An 18930-nucleotide genomic window follows, 5' to 3' on the forward strand; every position below is an offset into this window, starting at 1 on the left:
CTTATCCATCCAATTTTTAAATGTGAACGTGATATTTTTGACACAATACATGGATAGAAGTGGATAAGCTATGTTGGTAAGAATGCCCTGTACTATTCCAGTATCTTCCGTTTTAACCTTCAGTGAGGGTATAGTGAAAGGCACATTTTTATAATTTTTTGACACATTTCATCATCATTGGTCACACTCGAAGACCCTAGGCGTCATGGTTCCAAGAAGCATTTACATCAATTAGTTCACAGGCCATTTAGCAATTTTGATAATTCATTACAGACAACAATTAAGAAGGACCACAGTTAACTACAGTATATTGGAAGTAATACAGTGCATTAGTGTATGTTCTCAGTGCTGGGTGGGACTGCTGCAGTACATTCTGTATTATTTAACTGATATTTATTCTATATTTTAGTACAGTCAGTGGCTATTTAATGAGTACCACTTAATTTTCAGACATCATTTCCTGTTTGGGACTATTAGTTAACTTACGTTTATTTTTCTATAGGGCTTGCCACCTTCTCATATGATAGGCTAGGGTGCCATTTCAGTCCTCGTTTCTGACTGACTATACAATTCTGAGCAAGACAGTTAATCAACTTATGCTTCAACAGTAAAAAAAATATATGGAGGTGATTATATTGTATCTTTGTAACTGTAAACGGCCTGGTGATGTTGAAAGGTGGTATAAAAACGTTTTTTTGTTTTAATCATGCATGGGATCATGTTGAATGTAACCGGATATGAACCTCAGAATGATGCGAGTTCAAACACCTATAAACAGCAGGCACAAAGTGGCCATATCCCCTGTGTTCTCCCAACATGGCCTCACTAAACCCTTAGATGCACTGCTGTACTACTGTAGTCATGGCTGAAGACAAAAGAATAAAAGTTTAGAATTGCTAGGCCAGCATACATACAGTAGGCTTGAATGTGCTTCTCTGGCTCTGTTGATGTTTTCTCAAGTAGAGAATCTAATCCTCCTACCTGTCAGTGCCAGCTTTCCATTACTATCGGGAGGGCTGAAAGAATCAAAAATCCCCTCAGCAGCAACTTGACAACTGCAACATAGTTTAAAATGGGGTATTCCTTTGGATTTTTTTCTGTGCTTGCACCTGTGAAATGGCTGCAATACCACATACACAGTTTAGAAGAAACTGCCTCACCATTGATGATCATCTTAACGGATTGCATTTACACTTTTTGTTTGCATTTTTGAGTTCATAGGAATTACTTAACACTTTTTAAAATCCCATCACTTTTTTGTGTCCAGCACCCAAATTCCCATATATAAAGTTCATTTCACCTTGATGTCTAGCTATGCAAGATGGTGAGCTTTTTGGGATACCCTCATAATTTTGGCTCTGTAGACCCAGCAGGTCCTCCTTTTTAGGCCATTTTTAGACCATATTTTATGTAAGAAATTACATCCTTATGATGAAGAGTAAACCAATAGGTATCTTCAGCAGAAATGGTCAGAAGTCCTTGAAGTTTTACATGGCACACCATCTATCCCCAGGGGTTCACCCACTAATGGAATTCAAACGGGTGAAAATTACTTCTTTTCACAAAATTAAAAAACAAAATTGCGATCATTACTATAGGGATGTGAATTGTCGATTTATAATATTTTGAGGTTGCTGATTATCAATTTGATATTTTTAATATCTGATTTTTTTACCTGTGGTGTTACCCCTCTATGAGCCACTTCCAGAAGGTTAAAAATGACCAGTTTTAAACATAACCATATGGAGTATCATTTTTGAATATTTCAAGCTCAGTGATTAGGAATATGGCCTTATTTTGATTTGTTTCTATTACAATCAAGAATATGTAGACTTTAAACATTTAATTATGCCATCTTTCCTAGTCATTGTTTTGTAAAAACAAGGAAATTATTTCTTTCCATTTCTTGTGGTAGTTTTACAATCAGTAGTGACATAAAATCCATTCAGCTATGAATTTTCTGAAACAAGATTTTCCATTAGAAAGTAGGGGGGAATACAGCTTATCCCAGCAGACCCTGGTGCAAAACAAGAGCTAGTGCCAACTAGTGTAGATCAGAGGACTCAATGATGCACTCTTTTGTTCAGACCAGTTAATATAACGTTCATGTTTTAAGATGCAAGAGGAAAGTGGGCAACTTAATGAAAAAAACATGGATGTGGGGAGAATATGCAAACTCTGTACACAGTGACCTGGGCTGAAACTGAACCCGGGTCTTAGGGTCTGTCAGGCTGCAATACCAAAGTACCACCTTCTCACCTAAGAAATGAATACTTTCTCCAGATTTTATATGACTCTTTTATACTTAGTACTATTTCAATGTATTGCACAGCAATAATAAATATATCTTGAATTTATAATGCACCACTTTTTTATTTAGAACTAATTTGTGGCCATCACTTTCAGCCATGTATGTCGAAAAGAAAAATCTCTTTTTATTTTATATAAGCCTCTACTTAGACGTCTTGGCATGCCAGACCATATTCTGACAATACTGGGTCATTTTTGAGATACACTCCCCGGACGGGACCCCATTCCATTGCAGGCCACACTCACTGGGGTCAACAATTAAACTAACATACATCTCTTTGGAGATGTGGGTGGAAAACTGGAATACCTGGACACAATGAGTACATGAATAATGGATCTGTGAGGAAGCACAACTTACTGTACCACTGCACCACCGTGCTGCCCTTACAATAAAATCATCTGCTCTCTTTTATATGGCACCTTATCACAGTTCTTTCAATAATGTTCATGTTCACTTGAAAGAATGATAACACCTGGTACTGGACTTTCAAGCACAATCATATTTGGACTAAATAATAATCTCTTCTGCTTTATATGGCTACTTTTCTAGTAAGTGCTACCACAAATTATAATTGTTTTCAATTGTTCTTACTAAACACATTTCAAGTTGTGAGCCCAGCGTAATATGCAATAATCGCAAATACAAAATGAATAAAAGAAGTGCAACATTTTGTATATTCATCTTTCATAGTCCATACTTATCTAAAGCTTTCAAGAGCAAACAGGTATACACAAAGGCATATAGTGTCTTATTATAGGGAGCACAAACATGGCCATCATTATTAAAGAGTTTGGCAAATTTGCATATTTTCCTGCCTATCCCGTAATTTATAGCTTTGCCATTGTTTTAATTTTGTTTAAATTAGACGTTTTATCCATCATTCATTCCTGCTTCCCCTAGAAACCATCCCTCATGCTGCGCAGACCACCGGTCCTCTGCCCACTCATCCTCCCACCCGTGCTGCCACCACCACCCCGTCGCTCAGCAGTGAGAACAATGAAGATGAACCAGTGACTGAATCCTCTCTGTCTGAAGTGGAGGCTCCTGCACCTGCCCGCACTCATCAAGCTACCACTCCACCCCCTGCTCACCTGAACACTCCGACCCCTGGCAGCACATCCCCCACCACCCCATCTCCAAGCTTACCCTTCGAGGAATCGGGCAGTGGAGAATCCAGTGGGGTAGATGACCTGGAAGCTAGCGGGGAGGCTAGCGGATTCGAGCCAATGGGTAAATCTCTTCCGATCTTTGGGATGGGGATTTGTTCTGATGCTGTTGTGCCGATTGCCACTGTTGACTTCTGTCCTAGTTTCGGATGTGGAGCTTCCTCTAGTGGAACTGCCGGCTATCACAACAGGACATTATGTTTTGTCTTTGTCTTCCACCTGACATCAGCAGTCTTATTTCGGCCTAGTTAACTTTTACATTTGCCAAACCAGGATCAGCCGGAGTTAAAACACGGATTATTTTATTCAAGGGCCTAAGACATTTTCAAAAATGTCAAGTGGAAGATAATGACTTTAAAACTAATGTACAGACAAGAGAAACTGACCTGGAAAAATGCAGGAGCTATTCTTGTCATGCTGAATGTTCTGCTTTCAAAGTGCATGATGAGAAAATGTTGTCTGCTGTGCACCTCAGTATCAAAGAGTGGCTAGTTGGAAGTCAGAGGTCAGTAAGCATCTGTCTGGTGACAAGACCATTCCAGTGGACCTGGAAATATTGAAGAAAGACCCAAAAGCGGCTGAGCACAAAGAGCCTCTTGATATGTGGTTGGTGACTGTGACCTCAATGCTTAGTGTCCTGATTGCTGGATAATAATTGCAACCCACCCCACCCCATCTAAAAATTTAACATTTTTCTTTAGAGCCAACAAAAGCTGTAAGCACATTAACACCCATCACTCTGGCAGAGAGGTCCTCCTGTGACAACACTGTCTTTGGATGCTGTCCAGATGGCAAGACAGCTGCCAGCGATGCAGAAGGGAGCAACTGTCCACGTAAGTGATACTTCTGCCTGTGTCCCCCTGATATGCAGAGGTGTTGATTACTCTGCAGGTGCCGAGCATTACCAAGGACTGCTGATATTTTGTAGCTAGTGACACAATGAATGTGCAATTATGTTTCATCAAACTTGTTAAAAGACCATTTATAATAGTGAGGAATGAAAGATATATTTCTATTAGCAAAAGGATATGGAAAAATGTTAAGTCTATTGCAGCACTCAGTGTGCTCAAGTACCTGACCTCCCCAGAAAACCATTGTTTCCTTCTGTTACAGTCTGCATATCAGACTTGAAGCATTCAACTTGATTACTGGTGTAGTCACCTGACCCCTGCGCTTCACGTTTCCCCTTTTACACTCCTTTTCTACCTTTTAGTTGATCCCTGCATGCCTTTATCCTTCCCCAGCATGCCCTCTTAGTTCCGCTCTCTCTCTGGGCCAGATTTCTTGGGGGGAAATGGTACCCTAATTGGAGGCTTATGCTACTTTTTTCTATCACTGCATCTTTTTATGTCATCCTTACTCTCATTAACACAATGTAGAAAACTCACGCCTGCCACAAAATTCGGAAATTCTTTCTGAACTGTAAGCACTCATCCCTGAAGCAACAGATTTAAAGATTTATTTACAGTAGGGATGCCCGGATACTCTAAAAAACCTTCAACCTTGCTTGGTGCCTAAGTAGAATTAATACCCATTTTTGGAGCAAAGCAAGAAAGTGGAATTACAAGAGTCTGTTTCAGTGGGGCCTGAGTGTTGTGTTCACTAAGGTTTGTAAATATGTTGTGTGTGAGTTAGGGTTGTGTGCTATACTGGTACTGAAAAAAACACATTTTAAAATGGTACAGAACCAGTATTTTGGGGTTTTTGGTATCAAAAGTAAATGTCAGCTTGCCAGTCAATCCCACGACACTTGCTATTACAGTTGAGCAAAAACATCTGATTCATAGATTTTATAAATAAAACCACATGCTTCAATGCAATTAGAACTTCACGCTGGACCAAACACTACCATCATCCCCCTATTTCTTTGACACAGTCATAGCTTCTCCAGAACCAACATAGAACTCTTGCTTTGACACAATGTTGACTTCATGAAGAACTGCCCTCTATTGCTTCGATGTAATCAGGACTTCACTGCTGTCAAGAGGGGAGGCGAGCAAGAGTGCAGCATAAAAGGGAGGCTGGAGTAAGACGGGAGTTTTAGAGTTATCTGTTTCAGTTTCAGGGATGAGGATCAAAAGTTGGTATGACACTAAAGTCAATATTTTATTATCGGTCCAACACTAGTGTGAGTGTTACTAAACTCACTGTTGGACTGTGCCTTAAGGAACAACAGAAGTGGAGGCATACCTCACCAGTGGAGCACTGACCCCAAAATACATTGTCAATGACGGCTGGAGTCCTTGATTTATGCAAAGGTGCTCACAGCTGTAAGGGTCCTGCTCCTGTCCTTCAGCTGGCTTACTTTTTCTTTGCTTTGATGCTATAAAAGTCCACTGAGCTTTAAAGTTTAGGTATTGTGGTGTTCGCCTGGATGCCGACCTACTCTGCGAGGCTCACGGATGTCTGGAAGGAAGTTACGTTACAGAAAGAGAGCAGATTACATGTTTTTTCTTCACTGTCAATTACATAGTGCTTTGCAATGGTGATTCAAGAAGAGTGTTATCTAAAACAAAGACAGTTTGCCCAGCTTAATCTGTACTTCATATATAGTACATATGAGTGTATGTGTACTGTTTCCCTGTTCTTTAAATACTGTTCAGAAGTTGAGAATTTTATATATTGGGCCACCTGTTTGTACGTGTAAGGGTCATACATTAGTACACAATAGGTCTCAAGCTGAGTGTGTTTATATTTGCATGACTGTGTCCCTGAGAGTAAGTGTCTGTATAGTCAGTAAACCTCAGTTTGTGCCTTTGTCAATGTAGTTTCGCTGCTGATAAGTGTGTGGAAATGTGGGTGTCTGCATACCTATACCAGAAATCTGTGTACAATATGTCTGCTGTGTGTATCTGATAATGCAGCACATCTCTCTGTGTGTTGGTTTATGGTGTACTGTATGTCTGTTTGTATACAGTTGTTCTCTTACTGTGTAAGTGTGAGAGTGCATCTCAGAATATATATTATGTGTGTACAGGTGTGTAAGTATCTGAAGTCTCCACATATACTGTTTGCTTTTCTATGGGTCTGAATACATGCTAAGTCACCTCCTCTGTACCTGTGTGCATGTGAGTTTGTGGGTTCTCACTGTATTTGTGTGTGTGCATGTTTGTATGTATATGTGTATCCAGCAAGTCTCATGTGAAAATATGTGTACATGAGAGTTTGTGTGTGTGTGTATATATATATATATATTGTGAGATGTGGCTGGCTTGTCATCCCGGCCAATACCCCCAGGCCACCAGATGGAGCCCTCCCTGCAGTATGGAGGTGCCCCGAAGACCAGCAGGGAGTCATGGGACATGTAGTTTTTATATAAGACCCTGCTGCATACTACAGGGGCCGCAAGAGGAAGCAGGGAGGACCGAAGACTTCTTTGTGCCCTTTAACCCGGAAGTTCGTCAAAGGAAGAGCGACGGGCTTCCGGGGTGAAGAAAAGAACATTTTACCTGACCCGGAAGTGATACAAGATCACATGGACTGGGGATTGAGAACACTTCCGGGTCAGGGTATATAAAAGGACTACGGGAGCTCCCAGATGGCGAGCTGAGCTAGGTGGAAGGGTGGCAACGCGTCTGGGAGTTGGAGGATTGTTTATTGTAGTTATTGTGTTCATTGAATGAGTATAGTGGAGGAGAGGGTGCTTTGTGCACTGTGGCAATTTAATAAAGTCAAGTATTGGACTTTTACCTGGTGTCTGGAGTCGTGGACAAGGGTTCAAGGGAGCGATAGCGCCCCCTATCTGTCACTATATATATATATATATATATATATATATATATATATATATATATATATATATATATATATATATATATATATATATATTAGCAAGTCTCCTACTCTGAGTATTTGTGTGCGGGCGTCCATTCATGTCTGTAAACTTGGTCATTCTCCACCTGCTTGTGAGATTTACATAAATATATTTCAGTGATAGTAGCTCATACAAGTCTTCCAGTTCTTTTGTTTAAAAATAAAACACTTCAACAACAATATTTGCAGCGAGGGCCTTTGATTCCCAGAGATTCTCCAGCTGTGTGAAATGCCGTTTAACAGTGTCGGCTCGGCCTGAAAGACTAATGTCTGATTTCATCTCAGATAACGGCTGTCTGAGCAGCAAAACCTGCTTTCAAAATAAAATAAAAGGGAGAAAATTGCTAAGTGAGCTTTGGTGTCAGCTGTAATAAGTGTTTGCGTGGGGAGCCCATTGTCATGCAGATGATTACTTCAAAGCCCAGCACACTTGTGTCAGTCACTCACTCCAATTAAAAGCACTGTGGATGTAATACCAATTACCAGAATCTTTAAGATAATCATACAAGTTGAAAGGCACTGCTGGCGGCCGGGATTGATGCGGCCAATTAGCTGCCGTGAGTAGGGCCCTTGGCATGATTGCATGCATGTCTAGCCATGGAGCAGTTAGAGACCCCAAGCTACATGAATCTTATGAAGGGGACAAGGAGTGATGGGATTGGTCCTTGGTGTCCACTGAAAGCACATCTTGGTGGTGTGTCTGAACTCACCCTTTGATTTCTTTGCCCTTTTTAAGATAATTCAAGGGCTTCATAATCTCAATAAGATGGAACCTACAGGGCTGACGTGAATGGGGCTTATCCTTCCAACTGCATGCTCGTTTGCCTGTGTTCTGCCTGTTGCTGGTCTGATCTTGTCTGTCTCTCTCTCACTCTAACCTCTCTCTCTCTGCTTAGTTCATTGTGCCTTCAGCTGATGACTAGTGCGGGATGGAGTGTGTGGTAAACTGGCACCTGTTTCTGATGTATAATCTTATCCAATCTCCCCCATCATACAGAATCACCCCTGCCACCTTCTGCCACTTACCACTCCTTGTCAGCCATCTCACATACCTTCACACTGGCACTACCACCCTTCTTTACCTAGTGCAGCTGGTAGGCAGTAGCAGTTTTTCTCAATTGTTTCAAAAGCATAAAAATATGATATTTGGTTCCACACAGCAACAAAGGAGTTTCAAGGAGTTCTGATTCTGGAGGAGATCGAAGGACAGGAAGTGTTTTACACTCCGGAGATGGCAGACCCCAAGTCTGAACTTTTTGGTGAAACAGCTCGGAGCATCGAAAGTGCGGTATGTTACTTATCCTTGCATTTGGCACACCACATATCACTTACCTGTGGTGGGCTAATTTGGTTTCTACTTTCACAAACTTTATTTCATGATACCATAAGGTACAAAAATATGTTCAAGAAATGGATGGGTGAATATAGTAGATGGATGACAGAAATGTAGATGGTCAGCATGAAATTAAATCAGAAATCTCAAAATGTTTGGTTATAGACTGTTCAAAGGAGCAAACCTGGGAACTTTCTAGCTAGAAAACATCTTGTGGTCTTGCATTCGAAAATCATTAACGTGACCTGTGTGGCCTCCGGGACTAGGACATGGTTGTGTGTTTAGGAAGTTTTCTATTCCATGTTTCTTGTTCCATGTTCCTTAATTGTTTCTGTGGTTATACAGTATATTTCCAGATTTTATGATTGTTTTGCCCATTAGATATGATCTTGGGTCTGTGTTGGCAGATGTTTTACCACCATTTTCATTTCTGACAACATTTTACGCCAGCTCTGCAGCTGGATCTTATAAAGTCTCATACAGATTTCCAGCTGTTTTTCTTGTTATGGCGCCAGCAGGTCAAGTCTGTGGCTTTTTGGCATATGCTTCCATGTCATTTTCTCTGTAGGCTTGTTTAAGGTGCTGGGCATTTCCAGATGTTATAGTTTCATGTTTCCAGATGTCTTAAAAGGCTCTGTCTGCAGGCTAAATATCCAGCCTGTTCAGAGACGTTTTTTGGCAGATGGCATGAACTGGAAATTTTTTGTTTCCTAATCTTTTCAGCCAGATTAGCTTAACTTGGTTTCAGGTGTTTCATATTTACAGATGTTTAAGCTGTTCTTCATGTGGACATCTTTTAAATGTTGACTGCTTATTCATTCCAGGCAGATGTCATGGAGTTTCATTGTTTTTGTTTTCTATCATTCTACCTGTAGCCTTATCTCAAAAAGAATATATTTTCCAGAGGTTTAAGCCGTTTCCCTGTAGGTCAAATGAAGATGTAGTCTATTTCAAGAGGTTTTCCTGTGGAAAGGATGGTCTTGTATTTCCAGATTTTGTTTTCATCAAACCTGAAGCTCAGCCACTCATGCTTTCAGTTTCTAGACTTGCTGATTTGTATCTTTGAATAATTCACTGATAAATTTTAGCCACATTTTCTCTGATTTACATGTTCTATTGTTTGTGCTAATAGATGGTCTCATTGCCTGTCTTCCTATATTGTGATGTCAAACTCTATAAACCGTCCCAGATGTTCCCCCTGTAGTCTGGTTTTATGTGTTTATTTAACATGTCCATTAGTTTAAACTGCTCTGTGTGAACTTCAGATGCTGTACATCTGATGGCGTTTCCCACTGGATAGACGATCCAAGGTGCACACTTTTTCTAGATACTTTATTTATTTTGTCTGTGGGATTTCACTTTTTGTGACATCGCTGGATCACCTTGGCTTATTGTGGCTTACAGTACATCCCCAAATGATCTCCTTCTGTCTTTCTGCAGCCTTTGCTTCATATATCGCCAGATGTTTTCTTCTTTTCTCCTTGAGGCCTTGTCTCAAACTAGAAATATGGCACCTAAAAATATTTTTTTATATGTTACTTGCCCAATGTAGTTTCTAATGAAGGGCAATAACATTTTTAATTGCACGTTTTCATGCAGAATGGAGAGAAAAACGTTTATAATATGATACAAGCCAGTAGTGGCCAATGCTGTACAATGGCAAACAATGTGAACAACGTCCATGGAAGAAGAAAAAAAAATCCTCACGTTACTCGTGTCGTATGAAATTCAAGTCAAGTCAGTCAAAAAATGCAAAACATATTCCTTTTCGCTAAAATATTTCTAAAAAAATCAGCTGAAATCATAAACAAGAAACTAAAGCCACATGGGATTCACTTTTTGAACACATGTTTTGCACATTTTGAGCATATGACTGGATAACTGACATGTGGTATTTGCGACACAAAAAGTGTGCGATTTTTTTTTCTTTTTTCCATAAGCATTTTTCACAGTATTTGCCTTTGTACAGAAATGGTCACTACTGGCTTCTATTATATCATCAATTTTTTTTCTCTCCATTCTGCATTCTTTTTCCAGAGGTTTATGGCAATTCTACCTGTACCCTCACATCAGCTAATGTACAGTATATTGCTGTTTTTTTTACATACTCTTGTTGTACACTGGTCTTTAGTCTTGTATATGTCGAGTTGTTTTATGTTCTTCTCCCTATTGTCTATTATGACATAATTCATATTTCAGCAGATGTTTATTGTGTCTTCCCTGTTGTACGCACATGTATCATACTACTAGATTTTGGGTGTTCTCCCTGTAGCCTGGTCTCACATGTAATATTTAAGCTGTTCTTCCCATACACTTGATACAGTTTCAAATACTCTGCATCATCAGGTGTTCTGTCTGTATCTGAATGTCAGATCATGTGTACTGTCACATAAGCTTTTTATGTGTTTTTTGCCATTATTAGTGCAGCTAGTCATGTAGTTTTAATACTGAAATGTTTTACACCTTCCTCCCTGGAGCCTGGTCTGAAATGTTTCACAGTGTTCTGTCTGTAGCCTGGTGTCAGGTCATTTATACCGCAGCTTCATTTATTTCCTTTTATTGAACCTTGTAGTCCAATATCTTTCTGTACAGTTGTTTAAGGTATTGTGTATTGAGATATTGAGGCAGGAAGTGTAGGTGTAGTGGTTAAGAGTTTAGACTTTAAACCCTGAACTCAAATCCTACAACTGTCCATGTGTGACGGTGAGCAAGTCACTTCACCTGCCTGTGCTCCAGTTGGAAGAAACAAAAGAAATGTAAGCAATCATATCATAAATGTTGTAAGTCACATTGGATAAACACATCGTCCAAATAAGTAAACAATAATAATTCTTTATTTTAAAGAAGTTTCTAACAACATATGCTGCTATATACGAAGTCTCTTTTCAGGTTTTACATAAAGTAACAGTTTCTTTTGCAGTAGCCCAGTGCTAGATAATTTACAACTCAGTACATTTCCTTATTTTCCCCATAACAAGATCTCTAACAATTCTGTATCTCCAGGTGTTTGTGGGCCTCTTTTTGTTGGCTGGTTTCTGCTGCCCTTTATATGCCTTTGTGATAGTAGCCTGTGGCCCAGTCCCATGTCTGGATGTTTAAGCTTTCTCTGTACAGTTTACAAAGATTCTGTTAATTTAAGCGTGATCCTTAACCGATGGCACAAGTGTCATATGCCAGTTTGTACTCCCATCCCAAGTTCCTTTTAGATGTTCAGTTTATTTTCAGATACTCTATATTTTCTTTCTCTATCTGGTTGCAAGCTTTACTATTTATTGAGTGCTGTGCATTCTTCATTTTTTTTAGTTCTCTGACCCAGTCCTGCTTTCAAATGTAATAGTCTTCCATGTTTTCTATCCTTCCTAAAGAATTGATCAGCTAGATATTATATGCTGTCTTTTTTCCATTGCTAACCTGGGGGTTGCTTGCTCCATTTGTAAGTCAGTGATGCAAGTTGGTATCTGGATCTCATTTACAGTTTTCTCAGCGTTGTAGGCAGCAATTCTTTGTGTCTCAGTTAACATCCTGATTTTTTTCCTAGAGAAGTTAGGGTTCTGATATGTCAGTTACTGGATCCCATTTTAACAAGTGGGAGGAAACTTTGAATCTTCAAATGAGTTATCATTTTGGTTTTAACTGTAGCTGACTGATCTGTTCCGGAATTCAGATGTGGAAAAGGACTTTTTAAGTGTGCGAGTCCGAGATCTTGGCCCAAGTGGTTCCATCCGCACAACAATAGAGACCCATTTTGACCCAGGTAGGACCAAGACAAGACTAACATGTTATTTTCCTGTGTTTTGTTCCAACTTGCTCTGCCTGCACTGTTTTGGCTAACCAATGATTTCCTTTCAAGCTACTACATACACTGCTCAGAACGTGCAGAAGGCACTCCTCAAACAGCTCAAGACTACGAACAAGAAGGCGATCTCAGTGAAGAAGCCAGAGCAGGATCATATCCGAATAATGGACTTTGGTAAAAATGATAATTCCTTTTTGAACCCTCTAGTTAGAAATGGCAGCAGCGGTCAGGTCCTGTTTCAGACATTTCTTTATTACTTCATCAGTTTTGAGTAGTGAGATGTAGAATGGCTAAAGGAGGAGCGTTGCTGCTAGAGAGGTTGAGGTGCATGGTACCATATATTTGTTGGGCAAATTGTAGGCATAAATACTAGATTTTCAAAACCTAATCCATATGTGTTTCAGGCTATAGTTTCTTTTCTTTTAGCCATTTCTTTGACTCATTTCAAGGGACATCAGTCCTCTAGTGGCAGGCATTTACAAGATGTACACTTTTAAGTAATGGAATCTCAGGTTTTGTTGGGTCCCAATTCCAGAATAACTGTCTCCACATATAAGGTGCTTTTTACATTTATGTGAGTCTCCTGTCCCTACAGCTCTGATTTTAATATAGAAAGAAGCACATGTGGCATCATTGGTCCTGTGTGGTCGAGCATAGAAGAACTCAATTTATTATAGTTCACACCAAAACAAGAGGCAAAAAATTAAGTAAATTCTCAAAAGTATTATCGACTTCCTGTGGTGGGCTGGCGCCCTTCCCGGGATTTGTTTCCTGCCTTGTGCCCTGTGTTGGCTGGGATTGGCTCCAGCAGACCCCTGTCAGCCTGTAGTTAGGATATAGCGGGTTGGAATGGCATAAACTTCCAGCACACACTTCACTCCTTCTAGATAGCACTTTCACAAAACTCCAGTTTATTTCATCTTATTTATAATTTCTACTGATATGAAAAGCTTATTAGAAGAGCATCATCATTAAAGGAGTAGTTTATGTTCGATCACAGTGCAAGTGTTAAAAATCCAACAAGTATCTGCTAGTGGGCCTCAGATGGCAGACTTTATACTAGTAATGAATATGTGCACATAGCCATAACTTGATGCTGTCCTCTAATGGTTCATGGTAGGAGAGAAGTTCTCAGGGTAATGTGCACTTATTGTAATGCATAGAGGCGAGGACACTTTTGGACTTCTACTTGAATCTTGAATCCAGTGTGGTAGAAATTATCGTCAGAAAAGTTGGAATGTGAAAGTATGTAATATCAAGTACTTGTAAGGGCATACAGGTGCAAGTATGAAGCAGACCAGTTACAAGTTTGTTAATGCTTAATGCAAAAGTTAGTTGTTAGTAAAATATATGATCGTATGAAATATTTGTTTTGCAATTTTTTTTTTGTTTTCATCCAATTCCCATGATAGACGGATTTTAGGAGAATGCAGAGTCAGCATATGCAGCTAGTTGGCCTTTTTAAATAGTATCCTCTTTGCAAAGTTGGGATACCCTGTCTTGTACAGGCTCACACCTAGGCAATATAGTGTAATATATACTGTAGTGTAACTAGACACTTTTTCATTTTCTGTGAGCCACCAGGTGGCACTGTTGTTCAAGCTGTACTGCAAAAGGAAGAAAAAAAATATTTCCAGGGTCAACATTTTGGGTCAGTACATAGTCTACGGTCTTCCACTGATCAAACGAGAGAAATGTGCAAATTTTAGCAGCATTTTGTCCACAGTGTGGATTTGTATATTGGACATACATACACACACACACACAGTTTTTTAAATTTATATATTAGACTAGCTGTCCCTCGAGGCTCCGCCCGCATAGTAGTGAAACAGGAAAACCTTAAAAATCAATAAGCAAACAGGTATCGCTAGCTAGTTAAGCGGAGGTAAGGTATGGTCCAAAACATGACCAGAGGTAGACCGATTCAAACGGAGACTGCTGTGTGAGTGAGGAGGGCACTGCCCAGCTCTCCACTCCTGATGTCCCGCTTCCCCCTCCCTTCAGCCTGCAGGTTCTGTCTCTGATTAGTGCGAATGTATCGTTCCTGCAAGTGAACTATGATGCAAATTATTGAAAAAAACCCAATCTAGATCCGTGAAGTAGTTCTCTTGTGAAAAGCAGACAGACAGACAGACGTTGGATTTTATATATAGAGCAATTTTCATCAAAATGGATTTTGTTCTGGTTTGTACATTTTCACAACTACAAGTGAACATTTTTAGATCTCCCAAATGCCCGGGAATGTCACAAAATGAGTGTGACTGGAGAAAGGAATGTTTCGGCGTCATTTCTAAAGCAGTTGCCCTCTCGACTCAGTTTCCGATAAGCAGTGGAAAATAAATAAATGGATGAAAAACTGAACTAACAACTCATTTTTTTATAACACTCTTGTGAACAGTTCTCAGTTAAAATACTAGTGTAAATTATATTTACTGTATTACTAAATACAGAACTAGTACCCATATAAATGCAAATTTGTCAAAAATACACAGAGAACAAATTAGAAACTGATTCAAAAGGAAACCAACAATGTTTTAGTGCTTTGCAATATTTCCTCCACCTAGATTACTGGTTTTAAGTAACACTAGTGTTCCTTTGTCTTCATGGAGGGGATTTGGTTAGGAGCTGAATTAATTCCCTTTTGTATATTGTTTCATTCCAGATTGGGTCCCTACGCCATTTGTTACTACCACTACCACCACAACAGCAGCCACTACTGTCCCACCAACCACAATGCGTGTGACTCTGCCAGCTTCTGTTACAAACATTGCCACCACTCGATGGAGGCTCACTACTACCCCTCGTGCCAACACCCGCAGGCCACCTAACAGAAAGCTTCCTGTAGCAGTCTTAACCACAGAAGCCCTGATGACCACCACACCCCCTACAACGACGACCAGCATAAGCTCCAGGAGGCCAGCCAAGCCCTGCAGTTCCCATCCATGCCAGCATGGGGGCACCTGTGAGAATATTGGAAAAGATTTCACATGCATCTGCCCAGCAGGACGAGGAGGGGCAGTCTGCGAGAAATGTAAGATTTAACATTTTTTTCTGTTCCTTGATTATTGTGGCACGAAAACATCAGTTCTTCTTAGGGAATTTAGTGTTGAACTTCATTGGCAATATTCTAAAAATTATGCTCATTATTTTTACAACGGTAGTTGTATGATGGCGGTAGTGATGTTATTTTATTATGTATGCTTGCTAGTGATAATAAGGTAGAAATACTGGAACTTGAAATTATTTAACACTGCATACCTGAATGGCATACAACTGCTATTTAGCATCTATTTAGGCAGCTCAAGACCAACAAGCGTATTTTTAATCATGATGTCAGTGATAATACTTGATCGAGTATCTGCTAGTGGGCTTCAATTGGCTGACTTGTCACAACTAATAAATATGTGTGGGACCCTGCAGATGTATCAGATACTTGGCATCAAACATTGTGGAATGAATTAGTGAGTGAAGTATAGCCGATAGACCGCAAGCGGGTAGGTTAATGGCACATGAACACTGCATGCTGACTATATTGCATAAGCTGGATGTGTCACAATGTCCACTTTCTAAAGATTAAGTTATAAGCAGGGCTTTGTTATCCACACACAGATGGTCATACAATCAAAACTCAGAAAAATTAATAAACGTCAAGCACAAATTCCAGTGTATCGACCATTTGGCTCTTATTTTCCTAGTGCTTTTTTAACCCATCATTACACCTTCTAAATCTAGAAGCCTGTTTCCCCACCCTGAACACACCATAACCTTTCTCCAGGTTCGGTTCCACACCTCCCAGATGATATACTGTATATTATAGTGTTGGTGGAGGGGATTTAGGGCTTATGATGCAAAGAAGACATAGTTGGACGTGGCAGCCAATGGTGTGATAAGAACAGGTCACAGATGTCAGGATGTCTAACAGAGAAAAGTAATTTGAAGGAAATAACCATAAGGAAATAGATTGTTGTACCCCTGCCTCTAACACGTCTCATAATCCATCACTCACTTACTTGGGTTTTGTCCTGGAGTCCATCCCAGCCCTCCTTGAAGCACTTATTATGCACATGTCATGTAATTAGGAAGGTGGAGTGCACACATGGACGTAATCTCTATTACCGTGCCTTGCAGGCTTTGCGAAAGCCGTAAATGTCCATGCACTTTGTAATTTTTTAGTGTTTGGGTGATCTGGACTTCTGGATTTTGAGAATTGCCTCAGTCTAGCATGTTGAAGAGTTTTGCCTGGTTTTTACTTGCATGGCTACCTGATATTTCTGATCATAAAATATTTGTTTTATTTATGTTTTTCCTGTCTTGGCTCTGCCTCAGTCTAAAGGTTTCACGCAAATCCATTCACAAAATATGTCTCATTTAGCCAGAAATGTATTGTGAGGAACTACAACACTGTCCTGCCTTGGTCTCGGCTTCCTGTATGGCAGGCAGGCAGTTTTGAAGCATCACACTAAATAGCTGTGGAGAGTGCTGTCAGTGCTAACGTTTAACACAACCTTTGACCCTTGAAGATGTGTAAGGACAAAATAGAAATGACTGCCACAGTGTTCCATAAACCTGGCTTCACATCTTGGCTCCGTCTATCTGTCTAGAGTTTCTACTTTTGATTAATTTCTGTGTGGATTCTGCACTACGTATCTAAATTTTCCTCCCATGTCCCAAACATGTAAAGATTTGTATAAACAGTGACTCTGACTTGGGCCAGCCTCACTATATACGAGTGTCCATGCGAGTCTGGCCTGTGTTGGACTGCCATACTGTTGCCTCCTGCCATCTGCTTGATTTGACCAAGATAGGCTCCAGACCTCATACTCCTATTTTAAGTTAGCCTAAAGTAAGAAGCCATGATGCTAGGTGAGTGAATGCCAGTTCTTGCATTTTCTGAGAACATGCAGCACACCCTCCATCAGTACTGATATGTGCATACAGTCAGATACAAAGAGCCAATGGAATGAGAGATTAACTTCGAGTAATAAATACATGCCTGATACTATTCATTACTAAGGACAGCACAAAGTAATGTAATTCTGCCTCTGTAGTACTGATGATTTTGTAAAAATTGGAAGACTCCGTCCACACAAGCGCCTATGCATGAGATTAGTGTCATGCAGAATTTCAAAATAAGAATAAAGGACCATCTCCCAGGAGCAAATTTACAGAAACAGAAACTAGAAAGGATGGAGTGATGAAACAAACCAGATTTCCATCCAAGGAGTTTTTGCGAAAAAATATTTAGCGCTTCAAATTTTAGCTGATGGAAATGCTAATTATCGATAAAATGTTGTACATGTCAACATAATATTTTTCCGTTTAACTTTAGTGCATAAATTCCATATCGATACTTCAGATGTCGCAAAACTACGTTGGAAACACTTTTTGTCGGAAAAAAAGGGCTTTAACGCAAATAAATGTGTCACATGATACATTTTCATCACGCAATCAAAACGAGAATAGCGGAGCGGTTCGCATGGTCTGATGAAGAGACTCGTTATTTCTCGTGATGAGCCAATGCAGTAGCGGATAGGCTGGGTCTCCTGCTACTAAAAGGGGTACCTGAACTCCTTCCACATCAACTGTAGCCTGGGCGTGTCTCTCAGGATGTCTAAATAATACAAAAACCACAAAGGTCATTTACTGTGCCAGTCAAAATATTTAATGAACCATGTGTTTCATTATCTAAACATTTTTTTCTTATTATTAAATGGCAGATTTTTTAGCATATATGAGAAATTCTCTCATTAATGTTAACTTTAGTTTTTTTTGATTAAACTTCGTTATTTTGTATTAATTCAAATTTCAGCTTTAATTAAAAACCTTAAGGGAAGCAGGTTACAGTACTAATTCAGTTGTTATCGCACTGAGAAGGGATGTTGAAAGGTAGGCTCACCTGTACAGATCCGATGCTGCAAACACAGCTGCATCATGGGCACTTCCAGGAGTGCCAACGCAAATGTCTCGTATCATGCACCTGTCATCAACAAGGGCCTGGAGAACAATAGATGGCCACCCTTTGCGATTAATGTAATCGCGGTAGCCTTCAGTCGGGGGAAGAATAGGCACATGCGTGCCATCCAGCGCACCATAAATCTGTGGCACAAGATGCACCAAGGAATTGTGGTATGAAACTTCATTGGCCTCCGCTACAGTCGGAAGTCTGATATAACAGCGCATTAATTTTTCTTTAATAGTGGTGCACACAGCATATACACGGTAGTTTTACTAACCCCGAAAGTTTCTCCAACTACTCTATACTCGGCGCAGGTTGCCAGCTTGTAAAGGGCGATGGCAATCCGGTTTGGGGTTGGAACCGGTGGTTGGTGACGACCTGTGATGGGCGCAACATCAGGACTGATGAATCCACACAACATCTCAAACGTCGGCCGTGTCATTCTAAAATGTTGCAGCCAGAGGTTTCTGTGAAGTGTCTCCCCACCACCTCCTCCCAGAAGGTCTTATTCCGTCGTCTCTCCCATACCCGTGAGTTTCGTCACACTGGGGTACT

At 40.1% G+C, this 18930-nt stretch overlaps 1 protein-coding gene across 11 annotated transcripts in view; it reads left to right on the forward strand.

The window, feature by feature from the left end:
- agrn (agrin) overlaps positions 1–18930 on the forward strand; it is a 501409-nt gene that overhangs the window by 440351 nt on the left and 42128 nt on the right. For all 11 annotated transcript variants that reach the window (XM_039755568.1, XM_039755567.1, XM_039755573.1 and 8 more), the window contains 6 exons: positions 3212–3541; positions 4179–4310; positions 8451–8578; positions 12263–12377; positions 12474–12593; positions 15082–15450. In XM_039755568.1, the coding sequence (XP_039611502.1) occupies positions 3212–3541; positions 4179–4310; positions 8451–8578; positions 12263–12377; positions 12474–12593; positions 15082–15450 (1194 nt within the window). The remainder of the gene's footprint in view (positions 1–3211; positions 3542–4178; positions 4311–8450; positions 8579–12262; positions 12378–12473; positions 12594–15081; positions 15451–18930) is intronic.

This window comes from Polypterus senegalus, chromosome 6 (assembly GCF_016835505.1).
Source record: "Polypterus senegalus isolate Bchr_013 chromosome 6, ASM1683550v1, whole genome shotgun sequence".
NCBI lineage: Eukaryota > Metazoa > Chordata > Cladistia > Polypteriformes > Polypteridae > Polypterus > Polypterus senegalus.